The 26,741-nt window shown below is 39.2% G+C and overlaps 1 protein-coding gene across 2 annotated transcripts in view; it reads left to right on the top strand.

Annotated features, from left to right (window-relative positions):
- The window catches only part of mtss1lb (MTSS I-BAR domain containing 2b), a 49,427-nt gene that overhangs the window by 7,261 nt on the left and 15,425 nt on the right, over nt 1-26,741 (top strand). For both annotated transcript variants that reach the window (XM_026294258.1, XM_026294257.1), the window contains exons 2-4: nt 6,897-6,958; nt 7,191-7,264; nt 26,234-26,318. In XM_026294258.1, coding sequence (XP_026150043.1) covers nt 6,897-6,958; nt 7,191-7,264; nt 26,234-26,318 — 221 coding nt within the window. The remainder of the gene's footprint in view (nt 1-6,896; nt 6,959-7,190; nt 7,265-26,233; nt 26,319-26,741) is intronic.

Consider the following 26,741-nt stretch of genomic DNA (forward strand, 5'->3'; position numbering starts at 1 on the left):
AGCTACAGAGCCACAAATATGCTAGAAAGGTAGAAATGTGTTTCCCTTTGCTGTTTTTCAGACTATCTGTGCCAAAATCTGTCTGTCTGTATCATGCAATGGATGTGCAGTTGGTGGGTTGCAGGAGTGGTATCCTGTAAGGCTTAGTTGTAGTTTAATAGGCCTTATCAAGGCATACATACTTTTTAGTGAATATCTGTATAGAATGAGGCCAGATGTTGAAGTTCAGTCTCATTTTTTTTTACATATCCTTTTAAAATAAGCCTAGTGATATAGTGACTTATTATATGGCTAGTGAGCCTCTTTAGCCAATCAATTGCTAAAACTACAACTAGCCAGCCACAATTTTAATTTATTCCAAAATATATACAGCTAGCCTGGCATACTTCTGTCTTATAACTGACTGAGTGACAGGTCTCTTATGGTTCGTAGTTTATAACAGTACCCTGGCAAAGCTGTGATTATACTTGCAATTGCAGCAAAATCCACTGAAATGAATTGACTTCAGTCAGACATCTCATTATTGTAGAATATTCCAGCTCTTCTATACCTTCAACATCTTTGTAGATCAGAAATTTCTCCAACAAATTCATTTTGAAGATGAAAGTTTAAGGAGCAAGGCAAAGAAGTGATCAAATTTGCAGTAAAGCTGATTTTTAGGTGCCAATGTGCCAACAGGATCACTGGACTCATAAACGAGCATCTCCCTCGTTAGAGCTTGTTAAAATCTCTGAGGTCCTTTAGCTTGTTAGGGCTGGTAGAGATGAATGGGGAAGACTGGTCATAGGAGGTGTGGAGGCTGCTGGGAGTCAGCCAAGACAGCCTCTTTCACTGAACCCTTTGTCAGGCCTGTCAAAGCCTTCACATCACACTCTGCTGCTGACTGTAAAACACACTGATCATTATGAACAGGCCAGGGACAGAGAATAACAATGAAAGTGGCAAATCGATATTCACTTGTTCATTTCAAAAAGAAACTACTGAATAAACAGAAAGTTCTCCTCATGCTCTACATGTCACATCTTCAGTTTAGAAAGATGTGTTTGTGGTGAATTTAACTCTGTGCTTATATGTGTGTGGGGTGACATGCATGATTATGATATCAGGCAACAGACTGAGCAAAAGCTATGAAAATCAGTGTTTGTTCTCTTGTTAGAAGCTGCAGATTTAAGTCACAAAGTGGTTTTGATTACCTGTTGGTCAGCAGATATGGGCCAACATTAGAATTAAACTGGACTTGGCTTCCTGGCTATATGTCTAATATTCATTCTTATATCCACTATACTCAGCATCTACCCATAAAGCTTTTGTGTTTGCCATTTGGTTGTCAGATTTAACAGTATTTTTTTTTTTTTTTTGCTGAAAACACCTGCCTGCTATGATTGTAAGTGATGGTAATTAAAGATGTGAGATTGAACCAAGCTGTAAATCCAAATTGATGAGCTGATGGATTGTACAGAGCTCTGTAGAGCTGAGGAGAAGCACTGAGTTGGTTTGTTGGTTATATAAAAATATTAATAAGTGCAGGTTTAATGACAGATATTGTTCCTGTACAGTACAAAGATTGATGCTGGGGGTCAACTGTAATCCAATGAAAACCACAGTGTTGCAACCAGCATTCACGTAGGCAGAGATAATACTGTGGCTCCTCACTTTTTAAAAAATATTTTTAGAATCACCCGAAGCTGCTTCTAGTCTTCGGTTTTTAGCACATGGTGGTTTTAATCTGCTTGATTTCATCAAGTTCCTATCTAAGTGCTGAGAGACATAGTAACGGTTGTGGTCTGATAGACACATCTTCAGCAATCATCAACAGCCTTTCACACATGCGGATAATGAGTCCAGCAAAGGAGAAAAAAAAAGGACATTTTCATACCTATAAGAGCCTGTATGATTGATGGCTGTGAACACAGCTCTGAGTAAAGATTATGTAGATGGTTCCACCTCCATCTTGATTTTTTTATCACTGTGCTAGTTGGTCTTTGTGTATCTCTCTGTACATTTCGTTGTTCATGCCTGATTTTGTGTTTACGTGTGAAAAGTTGCTTTGGCCTAGAAAGTGTATAGACCTGAAAGGGCAACTCCACATCAAACATGGTTTTATTTGGCATGGTTAGCACAGAGATATTTTCTAAAGTCTGAAAAAATAACTTTAATAATGTCATTAGGGCTAGACTTTCTTTTTTACCTCTTCTGATACGGTTGCATTTAATTTATCAGTCATTATGTGTATATTCACGGTTACCCCTGTCTGGCATATTACATGACATTCACGAGTACTGTTTTACCCAGAACATCATGCAAACATCTTATTGTGCAGATGTTTTACTGATAGAGTCTCTATGATCTCTGGCCTTGCAGCGCAAAGACACAACAACACACAGATGGTTTCCACTTTCCCCTCATCACTATGTTTAGATTGGAATTAGCTGCTGCACTTCATCAATTATGCAGCGAGGCAGCCTCTGTCTCCTCATCTGCATCTTGATTCTTCTCCCTTTGAAGCAAAGTGCCAGCTGATGTCCCGGAGAAGTGTTTTACTCAGCGTGAAGGAGCAAATCATGACTCCACTTGTCTTCTTACTGCATAATGCTTTTTATAAACAAGTGACATACTGGTATGCACAACATTCTTGAAGCTGAGATTCATCTTTTTCAGTTCATCTTTTTGGCCAGCACGTTCTCCCACTGAAACAGCAAAATAGGATGTGACCATAAGAAACATAGGAGTGTGGTTAGTGTTTGTCTTAGAATGTACATTATTTTGTATTCACGGGAAAATACCTTAAACTTCACTATAAAAAGTACAGGGATAATTTTACACAAAAATGTGATGTATTGCTGATATTTAGGCTATATCAGCATTGTAAATATAACTGATCAGAACATTAGATGCTTCGATCTAGGCAGTTTAAGTTAAACAATTTCTTGGCGGAAACCCTGCAAAGTCCGATTTTGTCCATTAGTAGAGGCATGATGCCTCTCCTAAAATGCTTGGAAAAAGTACAACCTGTTAGGAAAATGTTATAATAGGTTTTAATGAATGTTTAATCAAAATACTTTTAATGCTCTCATGTTTATAGGGCAGTCTTATCTATCTGCAGAATCAACTTAAAAATGTTATTTGATAAATTTTTAACACCAATAGGATCAAGGCAGATGAATATTTAATGACATTTTACAGACATTTTATTACATTTCATTACAGATAAAATATATCAGATTTAGTGAAGTATTAATGCCAGTATCCTGTGCTGTTTAGTATTTTACAACAGGACTGTGCAGTCTGTGTAAGGGAATCAGAGTCACTGCAATAGAGGAGGTAACACCATTCTTCCTGGGAGAAGTGAAAACAGATAATATGTTGCATTTTTCTCTGTGGGTTATACACCCGTCTCCAGCCTTGATAAAAATGAGTTTGATCCTCTTTTTGAAGAATCCTAGCTAGTCGATTATACATATGAAACACTGTGAAATTAGACTCTTTTGTTTGGTTCTTGCATTGCTCTTTTAACGTATGAATTGGCTCGATTATGCAACAAAAAAATCGGACTAATCCTTACATCCCTCTCTGCTTGCCTCCACCCAGTCTCTCTCTCCCTCTGTGGCTCTTGCTGGATTTCCTCTGTTTTTCTGTCTTGCTGTGGGGGGAAACAAAGGGAACAAAAGAATGAGAGGAGACAGTAAGCTTCTCATCAACTGTAGTGAGTGGTGGAGTGAAGCTCTCAATGGAGCGCTGGGCAGACTGGGTGGACTGGTAGTGCTCTGAGAACTAGGCCACAGGACTGTTGATGGCACACCAGAGTCCAGAACCTGGATCTGATGAATCAAAGGATTACTGGATTAAAGAGTGTAAGGAAAAGGAAAATACTGACTATGTTGCTTGATATAATTGATTAATATTAGAGGATAGAAGAAAATGGAAGGTCCCTTTTGGATTTAAATCAGGGACAAGTGCAGGGTAAATCACAGTTTGTCTATTTTTTATACACAAGAAAAAAAAAGAAAAAATGAACCTGACTGATACAACATGCATCAGAAAATGCATTTTATAATAGTTAAATTACAAACAACAAGCATTACATATACCTACATGGTGACTATGGATAAACATCCATAAAACTGTTTTAGAATCATAAAACATACCTTAGAAATTCATATCATATTTATAATAATCTTGATTAGTCTTAGTTTAGTCAATCCTGTTTAATTATCAAAATTAACAAGATAATTGTCAATCACAGTACAAACATAAACTGCAGTTACTTTTATTTAACTAGCTGGCTATTTATGTAGCGTACAGTGCTGTTACCCCTTTCTTAATCTTTGCAAAATGCTTCACTGTTTCTTTAGCAGACAGACACAGCAGTCAAGGGGCACAGCACTGGACCAAATCTGAGATGTGGGTGCAGATTCAGAGGTCTGGAAGCAGGTTTGAAAATGAGTCTGGCCTGCAGATAAATTGCAATCTCCATGGCAACATTCAGTTTCACATCATCCACATCCACAAGAATTGCATTGTATATATAGTGTTCATAGTACCGGCAACATATTTTGAAAATTGCCGTATATGGGGATGCTATGGTAGCCGAATAGGTAAGATGCATATCACAGAACCATAGTCTACACTTTGACCACAGCTGTGTTGCATTCCCCACCCCACTCTCTCTCCCAATGTTTCTGGGCTACTTTATATACAATCTTCCTTCCAACAGAAGCAAAATGTCAAACAAAATCAATGAAAACTTCACTATGTCATTCTCTGCTAAGAGATCTAATGACTATGCCTGTAGTCTGTATATGATCGTGACATGAACAGAGCCTCAACATGAACATACAGAATTAAATTGCTAACAGTTAATGATCATCAGATTGCTACGTTTAGTCTGGCTTTGTTCTGGCAGAGGCCATGAAGAAGGAAAGGCAAGAAGGGAGGGTATAAAGAAAAAAGGAAAGAAAATGTGTCAAGGTATAAAACTATATACTGGGATGTATTAAATAGGATCTGTGTGTGTGTGTGTGTGTGTGTGTGTGTGTGTATGTGTGCATGAAAACTAATCATGCATGCACTGCTGAGTTTTTCTGTGACAGAGGAAGTGGTGATGTAATAGTATACAATCCAAAAGCTTTTTCACACACTCACTGTCTCCGGATCTGTCTCTCACTCACTGATGTGTTTGCCCCTCAGCCACCATGATATTCTAAGTAATCCTTAAATGCAAAACTGAACTTCAGAGAATTCACAAAGCTGATATTCGACGTTGGACAGACAGCCTCTCTCTATGTTCTTATTCCATTTCCCCAACTATACCAAAAAAAAACTTTCATCTAAGTGAATACTGAAAAGAACCAAAATGTATGAAGAACCCATTACTCACTATACGTGCATTGTGCAAGGTTTCCTTAATTCCTCATTCCTCAATTCTATGAAGTTTATCTACATGTCTCTCTCTGTCTGTCTATCTAGTTCTGAAACACTATAAAAATGTTATACCTTGAATTTCTGTTTTCATAATGTCTATAATGTGCAATAGATGTGTTCAATAAAGATTCTACTGGTTACCTATTAACTGAACAATAACATTGTGGGATCTTCAACAGTATTTATTTAGTAGTGACTTGGCTACTTACTGTAACTTACAGCAGAATATTAACACAGCGGATGTGGGGAAGACCTGCACACACAGGAACACACAAACACACTCAGGCATCACTTGGTCATTTGCCACCAGGCTCTTTTCCTGGACTTAAATGCCCAAAATATTCTAATGAGGTGCAGGGTTGCTCATGTGTGTATGTATGAGTGTGTGCAAGGAGGAGGCATCACTCTGTGTTATCCCCCATCCACACCACTTAAGCTTTGTAGGGCACTTCAAACAGCCTGCAAGAGGAGGGAGAATTGTGTGTGTGTGCGTGTGTGTGTGTTGGTAGTGAGGGGTGGATTGGGTAGATTTTGATACCAAGGGGAAATAGGGCTGTGATTTTAAACCAAATTAAGCCACATCAAACAGGCCATATCAAAGAGAATACAGTCCTTACTGTCTGTGCCAGTCTGACATCATGACAGGATGCCCCACCTCCAACATACACTCCTATTTCCTTCCTATGGTCCTACTTCACTTTCATTTTTTCACACTTCTGCATATTTACTTAAGTTTCCTTTCTCACATTAGCAGATTTCCCATTTCTTTATTCCTATAAGGATATACTAATAATAATAATATATATACTAATATAAACACAACCATCCACACACACACACACACACACACACTCACACAATGTGCAAGAACAAGGGTTAGAGGTTAAACTGGATGAAGTATAATTTTATATCCACTGCAGCTGAGGGTGTGAGAACACTGTAGAGCAGTCGATCAGTCTGAGGAAGGAGTGGGGGAATCGGGGAGCAACATCCATTAGAGACGTAGCTTTAGCTTTGAATTGTGGCTGGCTACTCTCTGATGCAGCCTGACGCCAGTAGCTGTCAAGTATTCTGAATATGTAGGTGGATTAGATAGCTGCATTGGCAGGAGAAGAGGGGCGGCTGTAGGTTTTGGGGCAAAGGAAGACTTAAAGACAGGGTGACAAAGGGGGCGACAGAGTTGATGGTGATAAACTGAGACAATATCTGATTAAAGTCTCAACAGCTTTTACAACAGTTCTAGAACATTCCTCAAACAGCTCTGAAAATGCCTGCTTTATTTGGTTCTATCATTTGTGCAACAGCTTTTTCTGACATTTTGCATTCATTTAAGAAACTGGAATTTTTTTCATATTTTATTCATACGTACCCACCTCTCTCTTGTCAAATGTGGTGGGAGGTTGGGGGCATACAAGGTATTTAAAAAAAAACAAACAAATATATTAATAAATGCCCTGTTGTCTGTGTGTTGCCAGTGCTCCTATCCTGTGTGGGAGGACTTCAGCGCCAAGGCCACCAAACTGCATTCCCAGCTCCGGTAAGTTTCTTTGAGGACAAAATTAAGAAAATATAAATATAAAAACACACTTCTCTCTAAAATAATGTAACAGCACATTGTATCCAACTTTTGGGATAAAAACCTTCATTTTTATTTAGGCCTTTTCATTTAAAAAAGGTAAATTGAAAAAATACATTTTGACTATGTAATTTGAACTGATCAAGGCGCTCATTATTTTGTTAAAAATAATGAATATTTTCTGCCCATCTAGAACCACTGTTCTGGCTGCTGTGGCCTTCCTGGATGCCTTTCAGAAGGTGGCAGACATGGCTACCAACACCAGAGGTACGACACCTTTGTGTGTATGTGAGAGAGAAATAACCAAATCCCACCAAACTAGAAGTCGTATCCCTTGGTGCAGTTTGAGTCCATTTGCCAAACTGTGGTTTGCTCTTCTGCACACTCTCCACATGGCAGCACTATTCTTATCTGATTATCAGATATTATCTATCAGCATGACTGGAGGTACACTTTGTCCAAAACTTTAAAGCAGCTGTGCAGTTTCCATTGAAAAGACAAAAAATACAGAAATATCTTGGCAAGATATTTTTGTTAGACTTTCAAATGCAATGGGAAGATCAATTTCCTATTCTACAGTTTTGCTTTTGAAGGCTAGTGTTAGTCAGCTGTGTGTTGATAGTTTGTGCCAGTCTGTATGTTTTGTCTGTATGTATGTAACTCAGAGCCACCAGGTTATGAAAAACATGATGTAATGTCGTATGAAGATGCTGTGACATCGGGGCAATGTGTTTTCTGTGCCCATGCTGCACGTGCATTCAGGACTGCTTGTAAATGGGAAACCTGTGATTTGCAAAGCTCATTGTAGTATTTTTCTTTATACTTCATAGTATTATGGTTAATGGATAGCTTTTATGGTTTTTGGCTTAGCACTCTACATGTAGGCTTACAGCTTGGCATTAGTTTTAATAGAGTGTGGGCTGAGAGCTGAGAAGGGCAGACAAACATTCACCGCCCACTGAAGGCCATCTGAATACTATGGGACCACTGAGAGAAAAGAGGAAAATTAGGAGACATCAGAGGCTGTAATACAGAATAGAGAATTCCCCCTCCTGTTGTCACTTATTAGGTGCAGCTGCTAGACAGCGTATGTAATGGCGATGTGTGTGTGCTGCCCCAGGTGGGCTTCTATAGAGGATACAAGAAGAGACTCATACAGCTTTTACAGGCCAGACAGGAAATCACCAAGCACCGTCAGCTCATTACAGATGCTGCTACCACTGCCATACACACAGAGGCAAAAATATAACATAAATTATGTTGGCATAGACTGTGCATCAGAGGCTCTTTGTACTTTTTGTCCTGATGAGTCATTTCTGTTGGAGTCTGTTCACCAGATTGCTGTACAATCGCTGCTCTTTCTTTGCGATGTTCTCTAATAGATTTGTTAAATGGATGGAGGCAGGAGATGGCACCAATAATGATGCTCTGTGCCTTCTTGCCATTCATTATATCAATGTGCCACTTATTACAGTGTATCCATATCTATGTGGTGTACTGTATTTTAACTGAGCCTAATGGGTACTGATGATCTTATGCTCTTCTCTTGTACCAGCACTCCCATTTATGAGCCAGCTTTGGCTTTTCCATTCTGCTCTTCACCAAATTTTATTTCATTTAAAATGTTGAAAATCTTCCTTGGCTGGATGGAAATGAAATACTGTTGATTTAACAGTGGTATAAAGGAAACTAATCTTTTTTAACCATGCTAGTGGCATGGCTCTAGTGATGACAGTGTGAGTTGGTGCATCTCTTTGGTCCAGATTGATCCTCAGGATTAATTGTAATAACATTCTGCACACTTAAGTGTTAGCATGCATAATAAACAAAGCTGTTTACCTCTGAACACCTTACACACTGTGATGCAGTAAACTATCCCACAGTAGCGGTTTTGCCCTGCTTGGATCTTGGCCAGGCCCTGTTTTCTGCTAGGCCTCTAATGTCTAATGTCTTCCTGTCAAGCTGATAAAGTTAAAGATAAAGATGGTGACAGAGACAGTTGTGTTTGTTATGGGGCAGGAGGAAATGTGCATATGTTTGTGGATTCCCTGGTGAGAAGTGAATTCTAGTGTGCTTTCACTCTCCTCTCATAGCTCAGCCATTCACTTTCCCCAGGGCAAACAGGTTGTGTGTATATGTATTTGTGTATGAGAGGGAGTCTGTGAGAATATCACAGTAAAATTCAGAAATATGGGATGGTATGATGTGTGTGTGTGTGTGTGTTCACTAACCTGCCTGTTTGGCACTGCTTGTGGTGAACCTGCTTGATGTAGTTTCAGTATAGTTTATGAACACAGCAATCAGGATGAGATATTGTTGTTATCGGTACTTTGCTTGATGGGACAATTGTGATGCAAAGTATACGAACCACAAATGGCAGTGAACCATTTAAGATATTGAGAAGAGAAACCAGTCATGGTGAAATAATGTTTTTTTCACCCCTAAGTCACCTGTGCTGTCATTTGCCAGGAGGAATGGGCCAATCCTTCTGATGGTGACCCCATGTGTTTGATTTACACACAATGTACAGACAGAGTCACCAAATATTTAAAAAAGTAGATGTAAAGTTTTGACCCTATAAGAATGTGATAAATAAAAGCCAAAATAAAAAATGATCTCTACTATTATTCAGACTAAATATTCAGTTGTATAAAAAAATGCATTTAGCCAAGGTGTGTGTAAACCTTCAGCCTCAACTCTTAAGCGCAGTCAGTGACAACAGCTGTGCTGTGCAACTAATTATACTGTGTAAAAACAATATCTTTGTGTGCAACACTGCTCGTACCAAAGAGTCAAAAAATGCCATTTTAGATTACGGTCATGTTGCCGTATAGCTTTATAGTTTTGTGGCTAATGATGCCATACAGGAACACTGTTTCAGTGCTGTTTCTGTTATACCCTAATACACTTGATGATGGAAAATGATCTGCAAGTGCACATAAAAAGAACAGAGATTGTTTTTGTACTAAACAAGAAGTCAGCAGAAACAGGGCTAAAGATTATCTCAGTGGCAGATGGTGGAAAGCAGAGAAAAGAGGCTGGAAAGCTCATTTCCAACATGTTTATTGTCTTCAGTGAAACCAAAGTAAGGGAGCTGGGGGGCAGGAAGCAATGAAGTTTATGGGAAATGTGGTCTTGATTTTGAGAAACATTACCACTCATAATACCACTGAAGTGACATGGAGGTTGCCCATGATCCTGACTGTGCTCTTGTGATTTTACAGTAATTGTACCAAGTTAGAAAATTTAACTATACTTTATTAGTGTTTAGAACTGCCACACACAGCTCATTTAAAACCTGACAAAAAGAACAAGAGCACATTGACTTGCAGTAAATAGAGAACCCCAAATTTAAGGCACAGTGGCTCTGTGTGGAGAAATGATAGTTTAGTGTTTAAATGGTAGTGAAGTAATACAGACCAACAGCTGAGGATTGTTCCAGACCTCAGAGAAATGGAATGATGACTGTATGAAAACACAGAGGGCCATGCTTGCAAGCAGTGTAGCGGGGACTAAAGCCATAGACTAGACAGAGGACTGTTGTGTGGAATTGTGAGGAAGTCTTCAATAGTTCATAAGTCTTCAATAGCAGGCCTGTGTTGTTGCTGTTGTTATGAGTATCAGCTCAGCCAATGGAACCCGATGTATTTTTGAACGTGCGTGGTCAGACTAACTCAAGTAACTCTTCCCCAACACCAACTGGGTGGTGCTGAACATTATTATATTGTCTATTATGTGAATATTAATTAATAATGAATCCTTCAGTGTTCAGCATGCTTGTGTGTCTTACAGCTGTATTGGTGAAATTGTGCTGTACTTGTGTTATATCTGTTATTTCAAATCTTTGTCCATTACTTTTAACTGTGTGTTGCTTTAAGCCAACTATTGGAAGTGCTTATAGATTACTTGTATCTATCAATTTCAAAGAGCTAACTCTGTAGACCTCTACTTGCATGTAATAGTTTTAATATGCTTTTAATGGCAATATATGATGTTTGTTATGTTAAACGGTAACTTTTCCTTTTGTCAAATTGAGTTGTGTTTGTGTGAGTGAGTGAGTGAGAAGGAGAAGATGCGATGACATCTTGTTCCTGAAATGGACCATGTGGAAAAAGACACAAGACACATGTTGCAGCCTGGGTTTGTTCATGTCTTTTTGTGGTTATGTCAACAAATACCCTTGTTCTGAGGACATTTTGGCTGGTCCTCACAAGTTCAAATAGCTGTTTCAGGGTAAAGTTTTAGGATTAAGTGAGGGCAAGGTTAATTGTTGGTGCATTTTGTTGAGTGTTATGGGTAAGGGGCTAATGAGTGCACTATGTCACTGGGTGTCCTCACAGCTATAGAAAGATGAAGGTGTGTGTGGGCATGTGTTCATTCAGTATAATAAAAAAAAGTGTTCAGCACTCCCTCAACTAGCTGGCTGCCTAGCAGGACACCCCACGCAGGCTGCACTGATGACTCCCTTGGTGGGAGGAAGAAAACACTCATGTGAGGCCACTTAAATTATTACAGCTACAGACACACACAGAGCACATACAAACAAGCCCACATGCAACTCAGCAGGAGTGATTTCCCTTATTCAGCCTGCAGCCTGGCACACACCCCCCCCATCCCCACCCCCTAAGGATAACCTGCTAGTTATTACCACAACACTATCTTGCTCTCTCTCACACACACACACACGCAGTTTTTGCATGTGTGTGTAATCATGTAGGCACTGCAAAGTATAAAGCATGCCAAGCGATCATGAGCACACACACATGCACATACACACATCTGCCTGTTGAAATGACATGCAGTGGGAACAATAGGCAGTCGGTCTTGCCCTAGAAGACCATGATTAGGTTGTATACACAAAACACTAAGCTGCATTTGAGCAAAACGTTATTTGTAAGTTTATGCCTCCTGTGTGTGTGATACATGCGTGTCTCCCCCTTTTCTCATTCCTCTGTCCAATCGCAGACAAGCGTGATCGCATTTACGAGCATGGTTGCCAGGCAACAAGGAGAGAGAGTGAGAAAGAGTGAAGTGGTGGCAGAGAAAAAATAGCCACGTTGTTGCCAAGAGGAAAGCAGAAATCTGAGCAAGATGGTTTAATTGCATTTCACAAATAGCAGGCCATTCATGGTCAGCTGGAGATACATTTGATCTGATGCAGTTGAACCAGAATGTTTGAACTGGGGTTCTTTATTAAATATAACTGGGTTAGCATATTAGGTAGCTACTGGCCTTACCTTAACCTTTCTGTGGTGGCTGTATGCAGGATACAAGCTCTAATTAAAACCTAATTCTCTGCCTGACTCCGGGGTCGTCTCTTTCCACTGCCCGATGGGGTAAAAGATTCTGAACAAGCCAGCAGTTTAGATGGACTAAACCTTATTATTTGGAGAGAAAAACAGCTATTTCACACTTGCAGCAACATGTTTGGTTCATAAGTTAATAGCTAGCATCATACTTGTGTTGATTCCTATCCAGGGGTACTCTTGTCCTACCTTCCTCTCTGTGCTCTCCTTGTTACCTGTGTCTTTCTAGACTGTCAACAATGTAACAAAGACAGAAAAAGCATAATTGCTTGAGCTTGCATGTTCCCCGTGTCTTCGTTTGTTTTGGGGTTTTCCCTGATTCTCCGAGTAGCCTCCCACAGTCCAAACACATAGAGGTTAGTTTGGTCTTTGTGATTCTAAATTATCCGCAGGTGTGAATGTTTATCTGTGTCTCTGTCAGCCCCTTGAGAGACTGGAAGTCTGTCTGGGGAGCACCCTGCTTCTAGCCCACTGTCAGCTGGTAGATAATGTCTTGTTTTCTGTTGCTATACCCACTAACTGTACAAAAGCCTTTTGAGATATAACATTGAGATATGAATGTTTGATAGAGTTTGACTGAGTAATATGTAAATAAATCACATTTGAAAAGAATTTGCACTGGACGAATTTGTCTCTTTTTTCTCTCTCTTTCTTTCCCACCCTCTCTTGTCCTCTGTAAGTAGGCCATGGCTGAGAGGCCTGTTGTTTTGGAGAGCTGCAAAAACAACATCATTGTCTTTAATTAAGCCTCAGCCACAGTCTACATCTATTTCCCTCCCTCCATTCCCCGAACTCCTTTCTCTCTCTCCCTCCTCCATGGGGCTTTTCTGCCCAACTCTTCAGTACTTCCTCCTCTCTCATCTCTTACTCCAAAAGCTGTTCTCCTCTTCCCTCCTCTCTGTTCCCTCTTCCCTTCTTCTTCTCTCATCCCTCTTCCCAACAACTTTCTCCCATCATATACTGTCTCCCACTATTCCTATTTCTCTTTTGCCCTCCTCCTTCCCTGTCTCTCTGTCTCTGGCAGCTCTCTAAGGACATTTCCTGATGTCACAGTGCAGCATTGTCCCAGAGGTCAACAACACAAGACATGCTCTGTTGCTCTCTCTCTCTCTCTCACACACATGCAAGTGCAAGTGCACACATTCAGTAAGCATGGGAAGCTGAGTGCAGTGAGTCTTGCTGCTCCAAGGCCAAGTCCTGTTGAATGAGACAAGAGGCTGGAGTGAAGAGTGTTAGAGTCACCAAGTTTGAATTTCTTTATGTGGTCATCTTTAAAAATAAAGATTCGGTCCTTTCACTTAGCTTTTAGGTTTTAGTAATATTTAGTAGCTCTTACTGTGCCCATCAAAGTATTCAAGCAGCACTTTGAGAATTTGGTGTATTGGTGTGTGCCCAGATAGTGAGTGTTAAATGTTAATCCGCAGCATTAGCAGTCATCAGCCAGGCGTGATAACTGGCGTGGGTACTGCTGGCTCAGCTGTACACAAACACACACACACCCTTATAGTGCTATCCTTCTGAGGACCCCTCCTGTGACATCTGGCTACATTTTTCTGTAAATCCTGGCTGTAATGATCAGAACTACACATTTTGTTGCAGCCTTTTTTCTAACCTTAGAAATAAAATAAATGTTAAATCACCCTGTAGTCTTGAATGGTTGTGAGTGGGCTCTGTTGGTGGGGTTGTTGATTCAAATACCAATGACACAAAGAAATACAATTCAGGCAGTCCAATTTGAGGAACAGATTCAGCGTTAGAAGGTTGCATTAAACAACTGCATTGTCACTTTAATGAATGTATTTTATATTCAGACTTGTAATGATAGCACAGCATTCTTTCTGTGTTATTTATTGAAGCTCTGAGGCTAGGGAAGTAACCTCATTTTATGAGATTTGTTTGAAAGCTCCATTAAGGCTAGTAAGAAGTATTAATAACTTGTGTGTAGTCTCTAACACATCACCTGTGAAGATTCCTAGTCGTCCAGGTGAAGTTAGCTAGAGGTTGAGTCATGGCAACTGGACTTCTAGGTTTTTAGGACGTTTCACTACTCATCCAAGTAGCTTCATCAGTCTGAGGGAAAGCTGGTATGGAATCTCTCACACAGTAACACAGTATGCCTGATTATTTTCTTGATGAGGATGCTGAAAAATTACATGTTATTTGCTGTTCTCATGCTGTTCACGTATGTTCACTCTTGAAGTTTGCTGGATGCTGGCTAGAAGCATTGTTAGCTGAGTAAGAGTGAAACAGTAGGCTAACAGTAGAACAGTGGTTTCCACAACTACCTGACCTTCTGGCAGCCAGACGCTTAAAAAGTAGACACACAATGACCTCCTGACTCTCTTTCTCACACTCACACACACACACACACACACACACATACACACAGAGAGACAGATTATTTTGCATCCCCTGGCTGTATGCATGTTTGTATGTTTCATTATCTGTGAGTAAATATCTGTGCTACTGTAACTGCTCATTTTACTTCCAATCCTATAATCTGTAGTCCTTTAACTGTTGGGGTCAGGAGTGTGCAAAGAGGCACAGGAGCATACATGATGCTCAGACTACATTACCCACAATTCTATATTTAGACCACTGCAGTATGTGACTCAGCACAGCCAAGATTCTGGTATGACAGCAGAGCTCTGATTCATTGTGATGCTACCCTCTGTGTACAGTTCAATGCATAGCCTATTAAGACTAGTTCATAGAAGCAGTATCATAATAATTTGAATTGATGGATCCCAGATAATGTCAGGTGTCAGGTGTATATTAATTTTTGTAGCCCATAATCACAAATTTGCTTCAAAGAACTTTACAGTTTGTACAGCATATAATACCTTAATCTGGAATAAGCATAAACTCCTATTTTGTATGACAGATTGAATCCCTAATATACAAAAATACATTCACAGTTTTGTTAAAGATAACAAATACATTTGCTAATTTTGGTTTGTTTCTGTAAGCAGCGATATTCTGTACTTTCTGTCCATGTTTTAATGTAAATTGTGTGTGTTCTGGATTATTAGGCATGCAGACATGTAACATGAGAATATACATACTACAAATAAAATAAGGGTTAATCCACTCATTATCATGTGTATATAATCCTCTTGTCTTTGATCCTGACACACCCATTTGCACAGACCCCTGATCTTACTCTTAAGCAACTCATGTTATGTGGTCATGCAGATGGCATGCTGCACATTACAGTGGATGCCATCTATATAGAATGTGAGGTTACCATTGTGCATGCATATGCAATTAAGCTGGCTTGAGAATGTACATGCACAACGCATAGGAACCTGTGGTTCAGTCGGTATGCAAGGTTATATGCATGTAATCTGTGACAAAGTGTGGAGGGGCAGTCAATTCCAAACATCTTTTCATGCAGAGCAGGATCTTGTCTCTATGTTCATCATGTTTTAAGCTGTATGTGCTTTACATGCAAATGAAGGCGTAAGGAACCAATGACAAACAGGTTTGTGTAATGTATGTGACTGTTTTTTCCCTACTTGATCTCTTAGTGTATTAAGAAATACCAGGTCAACAGACTGAATCATCATCATTTCCTCATCACTTTAAAAGGCATAATGTAAAATGAAAACCTCTTTTTTGTGGCAAATTCTAATTATCAATTTTCTTATCGAACCATCCATTCCTTATTTTGAACTGTTCCTTTAAAGTAATTTTTCTGAAAATAAGTGCTTTCTAAAGGGAATCTGTGTAGGTGTAAGAATGGTCTTGTGTAAAGACCATTTTTGGAAAATTTGGAAAAGATTGTCTCACCCTAATGGGAAAAGTTTCTCTGTTATTTTATTGAACAAAAAAACAAGACTCTGGATTAGATTGTATGACTCATTTGACAGATATTTTAACAGTTCATGGATAAGAATATTTGGCACTTGTGAGTGTGGAATCCTCCAGTTTTAATGTTCTGTCCCTTGTACATAAATGTGTGATATGTATTGAACTGTTGAAAAGTGAGGAAATTGTTTAGTGGTTGCAATATTGTTTAGCTGACCATTTCAACATATGATAGCAGAGGATATGTATATATATATATATACACACACACACACAACGCACACTCCCACAAAGCAACAAAAATATGTTACGTTGATAAGCTCTAACTTGAACCTAGCACACTGGCTTTCAGGATTTGCCAAAGCATCAAAAGCCCCTTAAGATCTTTAAGATGTCATGTAGCCTCAAGAGGTTAGGAAGGGCAGAGAGCACAGAAAATTAGCCACTCAACAGCCAGTTCTGAGAAGTACCACCATCTGCACAGCCATCAAACAAGCGTTTTGTTTAAACTGGAATGTTTACTGAATTCTTAACCAATTACGGACACGATTTATGTGTCTGGACATAGAATTTCAGACGCTGCATATGTACTATATTCATACTGAACGTCAACATGGTTATGTTGATAAAAAGAAAGATGTCAGATCAATATCAGGTTGCTAAGGTGCACAAATGTATTTTCAATTGATTTTCCTTCTCATTGGTTCTAGTTCAGCATCAGGTTGCTGAAATATAGTATAGGTAATATGAAACAGTAATACAATATGTTGATGTTTTCCATGATAAAGGTCAACGGTTTTTTAAATGCATTAGTATTGGTGAGGTCATCAACCATGGGGCTGATAGAGATTCAGCATGCCTGTGTATGTCCGGGGCAACAAATAGTCTCCAATGTGTGTGCAGGTGCATGTGTAAACCCAGTTGTTTAAGAGGACTGTGCTCCCAGCTACCTTACTGAAAATACTGACAACTAAACACACGGAGCACTAGATTTTAGCTATCTAGCCTCAGCCTTTTGCTATAAAACTGTGAATTATGCATGTATTAGTAGCAAAAATCATTGTTAATGGAAACAGTTATTTTTTTATAATGATTGATGTATTTAATTAAAATATTATACATATACTTATTTATTTGACCAAAATGTTTTATGTATATCTATCATTCTGCCTTTTACTTTGCAAAATATATTTCTCTCCTTACACTGAGACAGATCCAGGGGAAGCCTTTTAGTCCTTCTGAACATTACTTTTTTCTTGAATTTCTTTCTTTTTCCCATGAAAGCTGGCCTGGCTGCTTTCACTTTTGTGTTGTTATTTTTAGCAGCAGAAACTGTCCTTTGCCAAAACCCCCAATTTTTCAGTGTATATGCCCCGACTAGAGGCCTGTAGTTCAGCACTGTTGTTCACTGGGGACAGTGTATATTAGTGTTTCATGTTGTGTATTTGTGTGTGTATGTGTTAGTATGTGTGCAAGAGAGATTTAAAGCCTCTGTAATCAAAGCCAGATAATGTGCATGCTTTCCCAGGCCCAGCTGACTCCATTCTAAACCATTACACTAACACACTCACTGTTCTACAATACCCTGCATATTAATGGGTCCAAGGTGCTGGGCTTTGGGGTAAATGTATGTACATCTGTGCATGTGTGTTTGGTGGGTAAGGAAGTTGTCTGGCAGTGGAGTTCCTCTATGATACCACATTGAGCTCTTTAATATCTAACTAGGTTCTGTAATCCTGTAGCACTGTTCATGTTAGATTTTCAGGATATCTGGATGGGACCTTTCATCTAAATAAAAGAAACAACATGGCCTTTTTTATCATGAATGTCATTGCAAGAAGCAGCTAGTTAGCAGAATTTATCATGTCTTTGTCCCTAGAAGAACAATGCACAGAAACATATAGACGCATGTGTCTCCAATTACTTTTGAGCTGATGCTTTTTGCTCTGACCTTTGACCTTTTTCTGTTCAACATAGATGTGCTTTGACTTTTATTCCTAGCATCTTCATGCTCAAGGTGACTTTTATTTTAATATACAGCAAGGCTTAGGCTTATCATTCTGCTTCTCTGCTAATCACTTTACCATCCTCTTGCCACTCCTTTAATAGTGGGATATTAGGATAAAATCTTCTCATAGTATGTATTTGTAATTTTATGTCCAAGATCAGTGTAGAATTTCAGATATTTCCCAGAATAATACTGATATACTGTCTTATGCAAAAATAACAAGATAGAAATCTTCATTTGAACGATGCTCTAAAAACTAATACTTGCTGGCACAATGACAGCATTTAACAGAGTACAAAGTAAAAGGTACAGTTTATTGCAGGGCTGTTGCACTGGATTTCTTCACATAGATGTTGATGTTATTTTGACAGTTTTGTTTTTTTCCTGTCTAAATATATATTTCAAATATAATTTTTGGCTGCTGCTGTCAATTGTATTTCCACGAGTTCAGTCCATCTTAATGACCTGTACTGGGATGGAATTACAACTGCTAATGATATAATTGCTAGTCTTTAATCTCAGTGACCATTAGGCTTCATCAGTTGTGATTGGAGCTTGAACCTTCCCCTTCTGGATGTTATAGAGTGCTAGATGCATGCTGCAGCATGTGGCAGTCTTGACTATTATTATTATTATTATTATCTGTATTACATGTACCATCTCTAGTTTAAAAATGAAATATTTGGATCAGTTGGGGATAGGAGCACCGTTGGGAAAAGTTACTTTTCCTGCAGGTAGCATTGAATGTTACCTTCTGCTCCCTTGTTCATTCAAGTGGATCAGTCAAGTGGATCAGTTTTAAAATGTTGAGCATACAGATACATACATATTTTCTGATACACTTTTTCATTTCAAAATCAAATACATCATGAAGAGTAGACATTTTAATTTTAGGGAGTACCTAATTACAGATTACATAAAGAACAAGCTTGAAGTGCTAATTACTGTAAAGGGTAATTGGAGTACTAAGGCATTAATAGTAGCTACTCAGGGCTGAAGAAGCTATAATCACTATCCAGTTTAAAGTAGCTTAGTAGACTGACTTGATATTTTAGCTCAGCTCTTATAAATCCAAGAACAGAAAGTGTAAAAACTTCTGGTCAAGGCAGTTATCCCATTATTTATAGTTAAAACTGCTTTGACATAATACAGGGTTAGTTTCATATTGGTGGATTTCGAGTTAGTTTGGCATTGTTCTCAATAACTAAAATCTATTTAATATATGAAGTCACTAATGTCATTAATGTAGAACATTTTCTATTTCACTCAATCAGTATGTTGTCACAGTAGGCTGGCTTCTATTTATTATTTCCCCCACCCCATGAATAATATATTGTATATATGAAGAGCCTCCTCTCTTCTTCTTGTGGCTGCACTGGAGATGACACTGACTGGCCATGGACATCAGCCAGACTGGACCAGAACATTGATTGTTCAGGTTAATCACAGCACATGCTCATCTGGGTCACATTGTTCAGCATGATGGGTAGTATTTGTACAGTAAGCAAAATATGATAAGCACATGAACAAGTAAAGCATTTCTTGCCTGTGCTAGCACAAGGAAAATGAGACTTGAACCTTTCACTTGGGAAAGTAGACAATTAATGGGGCGATAAGGGGCAAATGTTAGCATTTGTTTCAACACTAGGGATAGAAAGAAATACAAATGAAATATGTGAAGAAAAATAAAAGAAAAAAATCTGTTGCATAGCACATTTTGTTTTTGGCCTGACAGTATTGGTAAGTTCAGCTGTCATTGGCTCGTCTTGTCCTATCACCATGGCAGCAGTGGTTAGAGTGAAGAGATGTGTTTTGACAAGAAGTGACCTCGACATGCCCTCCTGACTTATTCCATGGATATTGAGAGCGGGTCAGAGGTCAGAGCTCTGTGTGTGTGTGTGTGTGTGTGTGTGTGTGTGTGTGTGTGTGTGTCAATTTTTGTTGACTAGAAGATTTTCTTACTGACAGGCCAACTTCTAGTTTGTCCTGTCTGCTCAATAATTTTGCTTTGATTCTCAAACTGTTTCTGAGACCCCTCAGCACACACCTTTCTGTCAGGAGTTTCACATGGCCATTTGAGACAGCTATTAACGTATTATTCATTATTAACACTTATTCCTTGCTTGTCTGAGCATACCTTCACCTTAACCTTTACTCCTGTCTCTGATCTAAGCAGAAGGCACACAGGTAAACACACTCAGAATGACCTCATTTAAAATTGATACACTGGCTGTAAACACACAGAAGTCACCTGTTGTAATCTTGTGAAGGTATGATATGTTGTGACAGGTTACCTGTGTAAAGTGTATAGAGCTGTATTATAAGATGTTCCTTTCTGAGACACATTTATCACATGGTGTGCTCTGTCAAATATCACCACTCACATTACTTACTCAACACATGAAGCAACATCATTGATTAGTAAATACAACAAGCCTTGCACTAGTACTACTAGTTTTCCCATAATCCTACCAAACCATGGCCTCTTGTGGCTTATTCATCCATCCATCCATCCATCATCTATACCCGCTTTTTCCTGAAAGCCAGGGTCACGGGGATCTGCTGGAGCCTATCCCAGCTCTCTCTCAGGTGAAAGGCAGGGGTACACCCTGGACAGGTAACCAGTCTGTCGCAGGGCCACATAGAGACACACAAAGACAGACAACCTCACACACTCACACTCACTCCTACAGGCAATTTAGAGTCACCAATCAACCTGTCTGTGGGAGGAAACCGGAGTACCCGGAGTTGTGAACCCACAACCTTCTTGCTGTGAGGCAACAGTGCTAACCACTCAGCCACCATGCTGCCCTTGTGGCTTATTACTTAAGTATAATGTATCATGCTGTAATGCATTCTTTCAGCATGTGGTATTGGAGGATTTAGCAATACACTTCACTGTTTGTGCTGTAGATGGTGTTGTAGTAGAGACTGATGACTTATTTTGGTCAGGGTGACTGGCCGCCTGGGTGTCTGGAAAGAACAGTTTTTGACTTGGTTTCATTGTGAGAGGAGAATCTAGGACTCCTGAATAATTCTGCTTTATCTAGCACAGCTAGTACTGTATTCTCTCTGCCTTTGCCTGTCGTCCCTTCTTTAATATGTCTCCTCATCACCTTTTCTCTGCCCATCTGTCTCTCCCTGTCTGTGTTTCTTGGTCTATCTCTGCCTTTCTCTTATTGTTGCTGTGTCACTGCAGAGATGCTGGTGTCAGGGGAACAGATGAGCAGTTGCTGCAGACGTCTGTAACCTTGGCAACTGCAGCCTCACCTGCTCTGGCATTAACCCTCCCTCCTTGTTATGCTACCTGAGATACAAAAGCAAAGTCATCCCTGACTCTATGCTCCTCTTCCTCTCCCTCCTTACATTCCTACATCCTTGTCTTCTTCCTAATAGTGTTATCCACCTTGGATTTTTCTTTTTTTCTTCATCATTTTTTTCATCATTTTTTTCTTCATCTTCATCGTGTGTCTGTTCACAGTATAACTCACCCCTTGATTTACAGTATGTGACTTACAATAGCACTGGATCACCTAACAGTTGTTAATGTATGGAAGCTCTTGATTTACAACCACATATCCAACAAGAGCACCTGGCAGGATTAAGATTACATTGGAAAACTGACCTCTCTAATTTGATAAGAGTTTCACATAAAGATAAATATTAAGAAACTGTGCAAATTCTGTTTTCAAGCCTTGAATCTAACTCAGCAGATGCTTTGTTAGTTAATGAGCGCTGAAGACATGAGTTTGTTTTGCGAGTGGGCTCTACTTGTGACCAAAATTTGGAGGAGTTGTTCCTCATTAAGGCTACAAAGTATCAGCTTTTGACTGCCTCTGTCTCATAGCTTTCATGAGCAGTATGTTTCTGTGTGTGAGTGTGTGTGTTTTTGCCCAACAAATTTGCCTTATACTCAGCTCCATCCTTATGATTGCAGAGCAAATCAAAAGTCTCTTGACTACAGAGCAAAGTCTTTTAAGAATGTATAAAATAAATTATGCAATTTGTAGTCTGGTAATGTGATATTGTACAGAACAGTATGTATGTATACATCACCTCATAATGTCTTCTTCTGTTTTAAGGTGAAAATATTAATATTGATTAGTAAAGTTAACATTTGACTAATGATGATTGTGTGTGTGTCCATTTATATGAGTTGTCTTTGTTTAACTAGTCTATAAAATATGACTTTGTCACTGTTGACTTCCCTCCATCACCCGATGTGACATATAAGAGGACTACACACTTACACACACACCCACACACGCATGCACACACACATATGCTTAAACATGCATACACAGGCTGGATTCATGTAGTCAAATAGCTGTCCAGTTATCTCTACCATTCATTTTTGTAGTTGCACTTTTGCAGTGGACAGACGGAGGCTGATGAATCTCTCTGCAAGATCATAGATAATAGTTGCCATGACGATACACCATGTATGTCTGTGTGTGTGTGAGAGAGAAAGGTATGCTATCATTAGAGAGCAGACTGTTTTGAAAGATTCATTGGTATTTTCTGGGAAAGAAGCAGTATATGTTGGCATTTATGGATATGTGTTTGTACTTGTAAGTACCTGGACACACTCCGGTGTAACTGGTGTTAGGGCTTGCTTTTGTGCTTTTGAGACAGAGTATCAGAAATACTCCATTAAAAAAAAAACAAAAAACATTTTTAACTTGAAGACTTCCTCGACTTTAGAAATGCTCCTTGTGTTTCTGTTTGCCATTTGTTGATACACAGTTAAATGGTTGCTGGACTCTATATGTTTCTCGTTGCTTTAATAAAATTGTGGCAAGCTTCATAAGTTATGTTGGTTATGTAATGATTTCCAGCATGGCGTGTGTGTGTGTGGGTGTGAGAGAGAGAGTGGTATTCCCTCTCTGTCATTCAGTCTTTTTCTCTCTCTCTTTCTAGCACTGCAGTTCAGACATGCTTTTCCGCAGCAGCAGACAATTTGACCTTAGCAACAAACATTCAGATTCTCACCTTAGCAACAGGCCGAGATCTGTGCAGTCATGGAAACCGTAACAAGCCTGTCAGTTAAGTCAGTTGCTAGGTGACAAGGAAGAATAGTTACTTTGCCATTCATTGTGTAGACCACCACTTTTCCTGCTCCATGACGATGATGATGAAGATTTTAACCAGAAAAATATGTGTAATATTAGTTGCATTTGATGCATAGTGTTTTAGAATAAAATTTTGGGTTACAGTTGGTACAAAATCATAAATCATACTACATCTGGGAATTTTCAAAGGTAGTATTCAGTACCGTGTCCGGCTGAGAGTCTGTCACAAACACATAGATATGCACCCACAACTTTGCAGTCAGGAAACAGATCAAAAGCAGGAACAGAAAAGTGAGTGCAAAGGACAGGACGGAAAACCAGTGAAGTCATATTTTCCAGGAGGAAATCCCTCCTTTTCTTTTTCAGGTTGAAGTAGAGAAGTACTAATTAGCTAACCTTCACCCTTTTACTTATCCAGCAGAACAATCTCTGCATTCATTTGGAGTGAACTTTGAGGCCACCTGGCGATAATAATAATAATAATAATAATAAATCCAATATTCACTTTAATTTTCAATTCTGAGGAAAGCACCTCATTCCTTAACTGCTAAATGCTCATCAGCTAATTGCATTATCTACCTGCTGTTTGTGAAGGAGCAGGTACTGAGTGAGTGATGCTTTGCCGTTTCATCATTACATGCAGTCCATTTCACATTAGTCATGTGATATTATAAAACATACTGATAATTGGCACTTTGGAGTAAGTATCAGGTGCATAATCTTTTAGGTAGAAGACAACACAACACTGTGGTACCTGTAAACCTAAAACATTAACTTGTTATATTTGAGCAGAGCAGCTGTGATGAATCAGCAGATATTAAGAGTGTTTGTAAAGATTTGTTTTCTCTGAGACTGCCTAACTGAATACAATCCAGTTTTATCATTAGAACACAGCAAATATTGTTAATTGTACAGTATAATGGATTTTTAAAAAAATTTCTCAATCTCTTAGCTCTAGTTTGTCTCTCTTTTTACACTTATTTTTTTTATTCTTCTTACCAAATCATTACTACAACCGCACCAACCATTAATGCTCTTTAAGTTTTATTTTGAGCATTTTGAATGAAGCAACTAGCCAAAATAAGCATGGTTCAAGTTTTTGCTTTTAGTTCCTAGAAAATGCCAAAAACATCCATCCATCATCTATACCCACTTATTCCCATTTAGGGTCACAGGGATCTGCTGGAGCCTATCCCAGCTCTCTTTGGGTGAAAAGCAGGGGTACACCCTGGACAGGTTTCTGGTATGCTAAAACATGTTGATTTTAATAAGCAAATTAACTCTTGACTTATAACCACCCACACAGATACACACAGATACACACACACACACACACACACACACACACACACACAAACACACACAAACACACACACACATGCATACAGTGGCTGTATTCCAGATGTGAAAAGTGTGCGTTATGTGCTACCCCTTGTGTGTAACAGAGACATGGTAATAACAGACAAACAGGAACCCTCATAAATGTAGAGATCAAACACACACACACACATGCGAACACACACTTGGCTCTAACTTCAGTCCCATGGTTCTCTCTCCAGCAGGGAGCTCATTAAAATGTGCAAGGCGAGCCCTCTCGTCTTCATGCTTTCACATCTCTCTTCCATCTCTTCCTCTGTCATTTCTTCCCCAGTCTGACTTTTCATTTGATATGAACTATGACACACTCTGTCTTCATCAGTTATGTGACTTTATGTCACTCTCTCCCACCTGCAGTTTCAAGATCCACTTACTGATTTGGGGCTGGACCACACTGTCAATACACAGTTCAGAATACTGCTTCAGTTGTAAAACTGATCGGCATGCATGGTGTAAACTTTAAGTGTCTGTGTGTGTGTGTGGGTGTGTGTGTGTGTGTGTGTGTGTGTGTGTGTGTGTGCGCGCGCGCGCGTGTGTGTGTGTGTTTGGGGGAGGGTGGCTTTGCTTTAATGAATGGTTGCCGGGTAGAACAGGAGGCGTGAGGGAGGAATTTGTTAATTATGAATGGAGCACTTCTTTCTAGATGTGAACAGCAGAAAGTATATATGAGCATGTGTGTTTGGTAATTGTAAGTGTGTGGGTACATAGTAGCATATGAGAATATGTGCCTTCTGACCGTTTTAATGAAGGTGATTATTGGTTTAAACCTTAAGGCTGGTGAGGCAATTAAATAAGTAATTCTTCACCACTGAACTGCTCACGAGCAGCACACTCTCAATAACTATGTATAGTTCAAAAAACCTGAGTTGCATAATCCCTTCATTGCATATTATATGCAAATACAAATTTGGTTTTAGTTTGAGATGATATTGTTAATATGGTGCATAAGGTTATGGAATAATGCTCTTCCTGTCTCTGCTCTAGCTGCCTTTTACTGTGAAGCCCTCACACATGTCCCTTGAGGAAATCCTACTTGGCTGTTGTTTCAACTGAATTTTCCATTGTGCACATTTCAGTGGCAGCAGTGATCATGGTATTTTCTAGGGACTGAATGCCATATAAGCCTTACCTTTGCTTTAGGCACATAAAGAATTAAATCAGTGTAGTATAAATAAAACAGTATTATTTTCTTGTTGACTTTCCATCTGTAGAGCATCAGGAGCAGCACCTTGTTTGGAAGTTAGCACTTAAACTGACCTTAACTCTGGGGTCAGCTTTTTCCACATGAATCTCCTTTGCCTTAAAATAGACTAGTGTTTACAGTTGCAGGTTAGCCCCTCACAAAAGTGGCTCACTGAACAATCTTTCACAAACACACACTCACGAGACACTACTTTATTTGGATAAAGCCAGGAGTGTGTGTAGTATCTATGAGAGGCAGATTGGTGCCTTGTGTAAACACTGGCTGAATGTAAAAGGATACAAAAGCTCTGTGTAGTTCTTCATCTGAACACATTTAACAGCAATTACTTTAGACAGGACACTAACAGCCATAATGTAAATATTGATCACAGCTTTGTGTATTTTTTGTAAATATGCAATGAGATGCTTTGGTAGCGTGTGTGTGTTTCACCACTTGAAGTTCACTGTTTTGTCTTTCCAGGGGCAACCAGAGATATTGGTTCAGCCCTAACCAGGATGTGCATGCGGCACCGCAGCATTGAGGCCAAACTTCGCCAGTTCACCAAGTAAGATACAGTACACGTCCATCCTTTTTTTCCTCTTTTCACTGTTTCTGTCCTCCTTGATCTCCTTCTTTTGCATCCTTTGCTAACCTTACACTGTAGCCCATGAAGGGGTTTCCAGTAGTCATAAAATAGTACACCTTGTGTGCTTACATCTAAAACTTTCCTTTTTTATGATCATGAGGGGCAAATGTTTGGTGAGGGTTTTTTTGAAAGCTATGGGATTCTGTTTGCTCTGTCATATTTTAAATGAGTGTAAAGAAATACAGACATTGGCATGCAGCACAGATCATTCTGGAGACCTCAAGAAGAGTATTGTTGTTTTGCCTTTTCCTTTACTCTCCTTAGACTTTAATGCCTTTTCCACAGCTAAAGCTATTACATGGATGCTGATGATAATGATGACAATGATGATGATACATGACC

The sequence above is a fragment of the Mastacembelus armatus genome, chromosome 3, assembly GCF_900324485.2.
Source record: "Mastacembelus armatus chromosome 3, fMasArm1.2, whole genome shotgun sequence".
Taxonomy (NCBI): domain Eukaryota; kingdom Metazoa; phylum Chordata; class Actinopteri; order Synbranchiformes; family Mastacembelidae; genus Mastacembelus; species Mastacembelus armatus.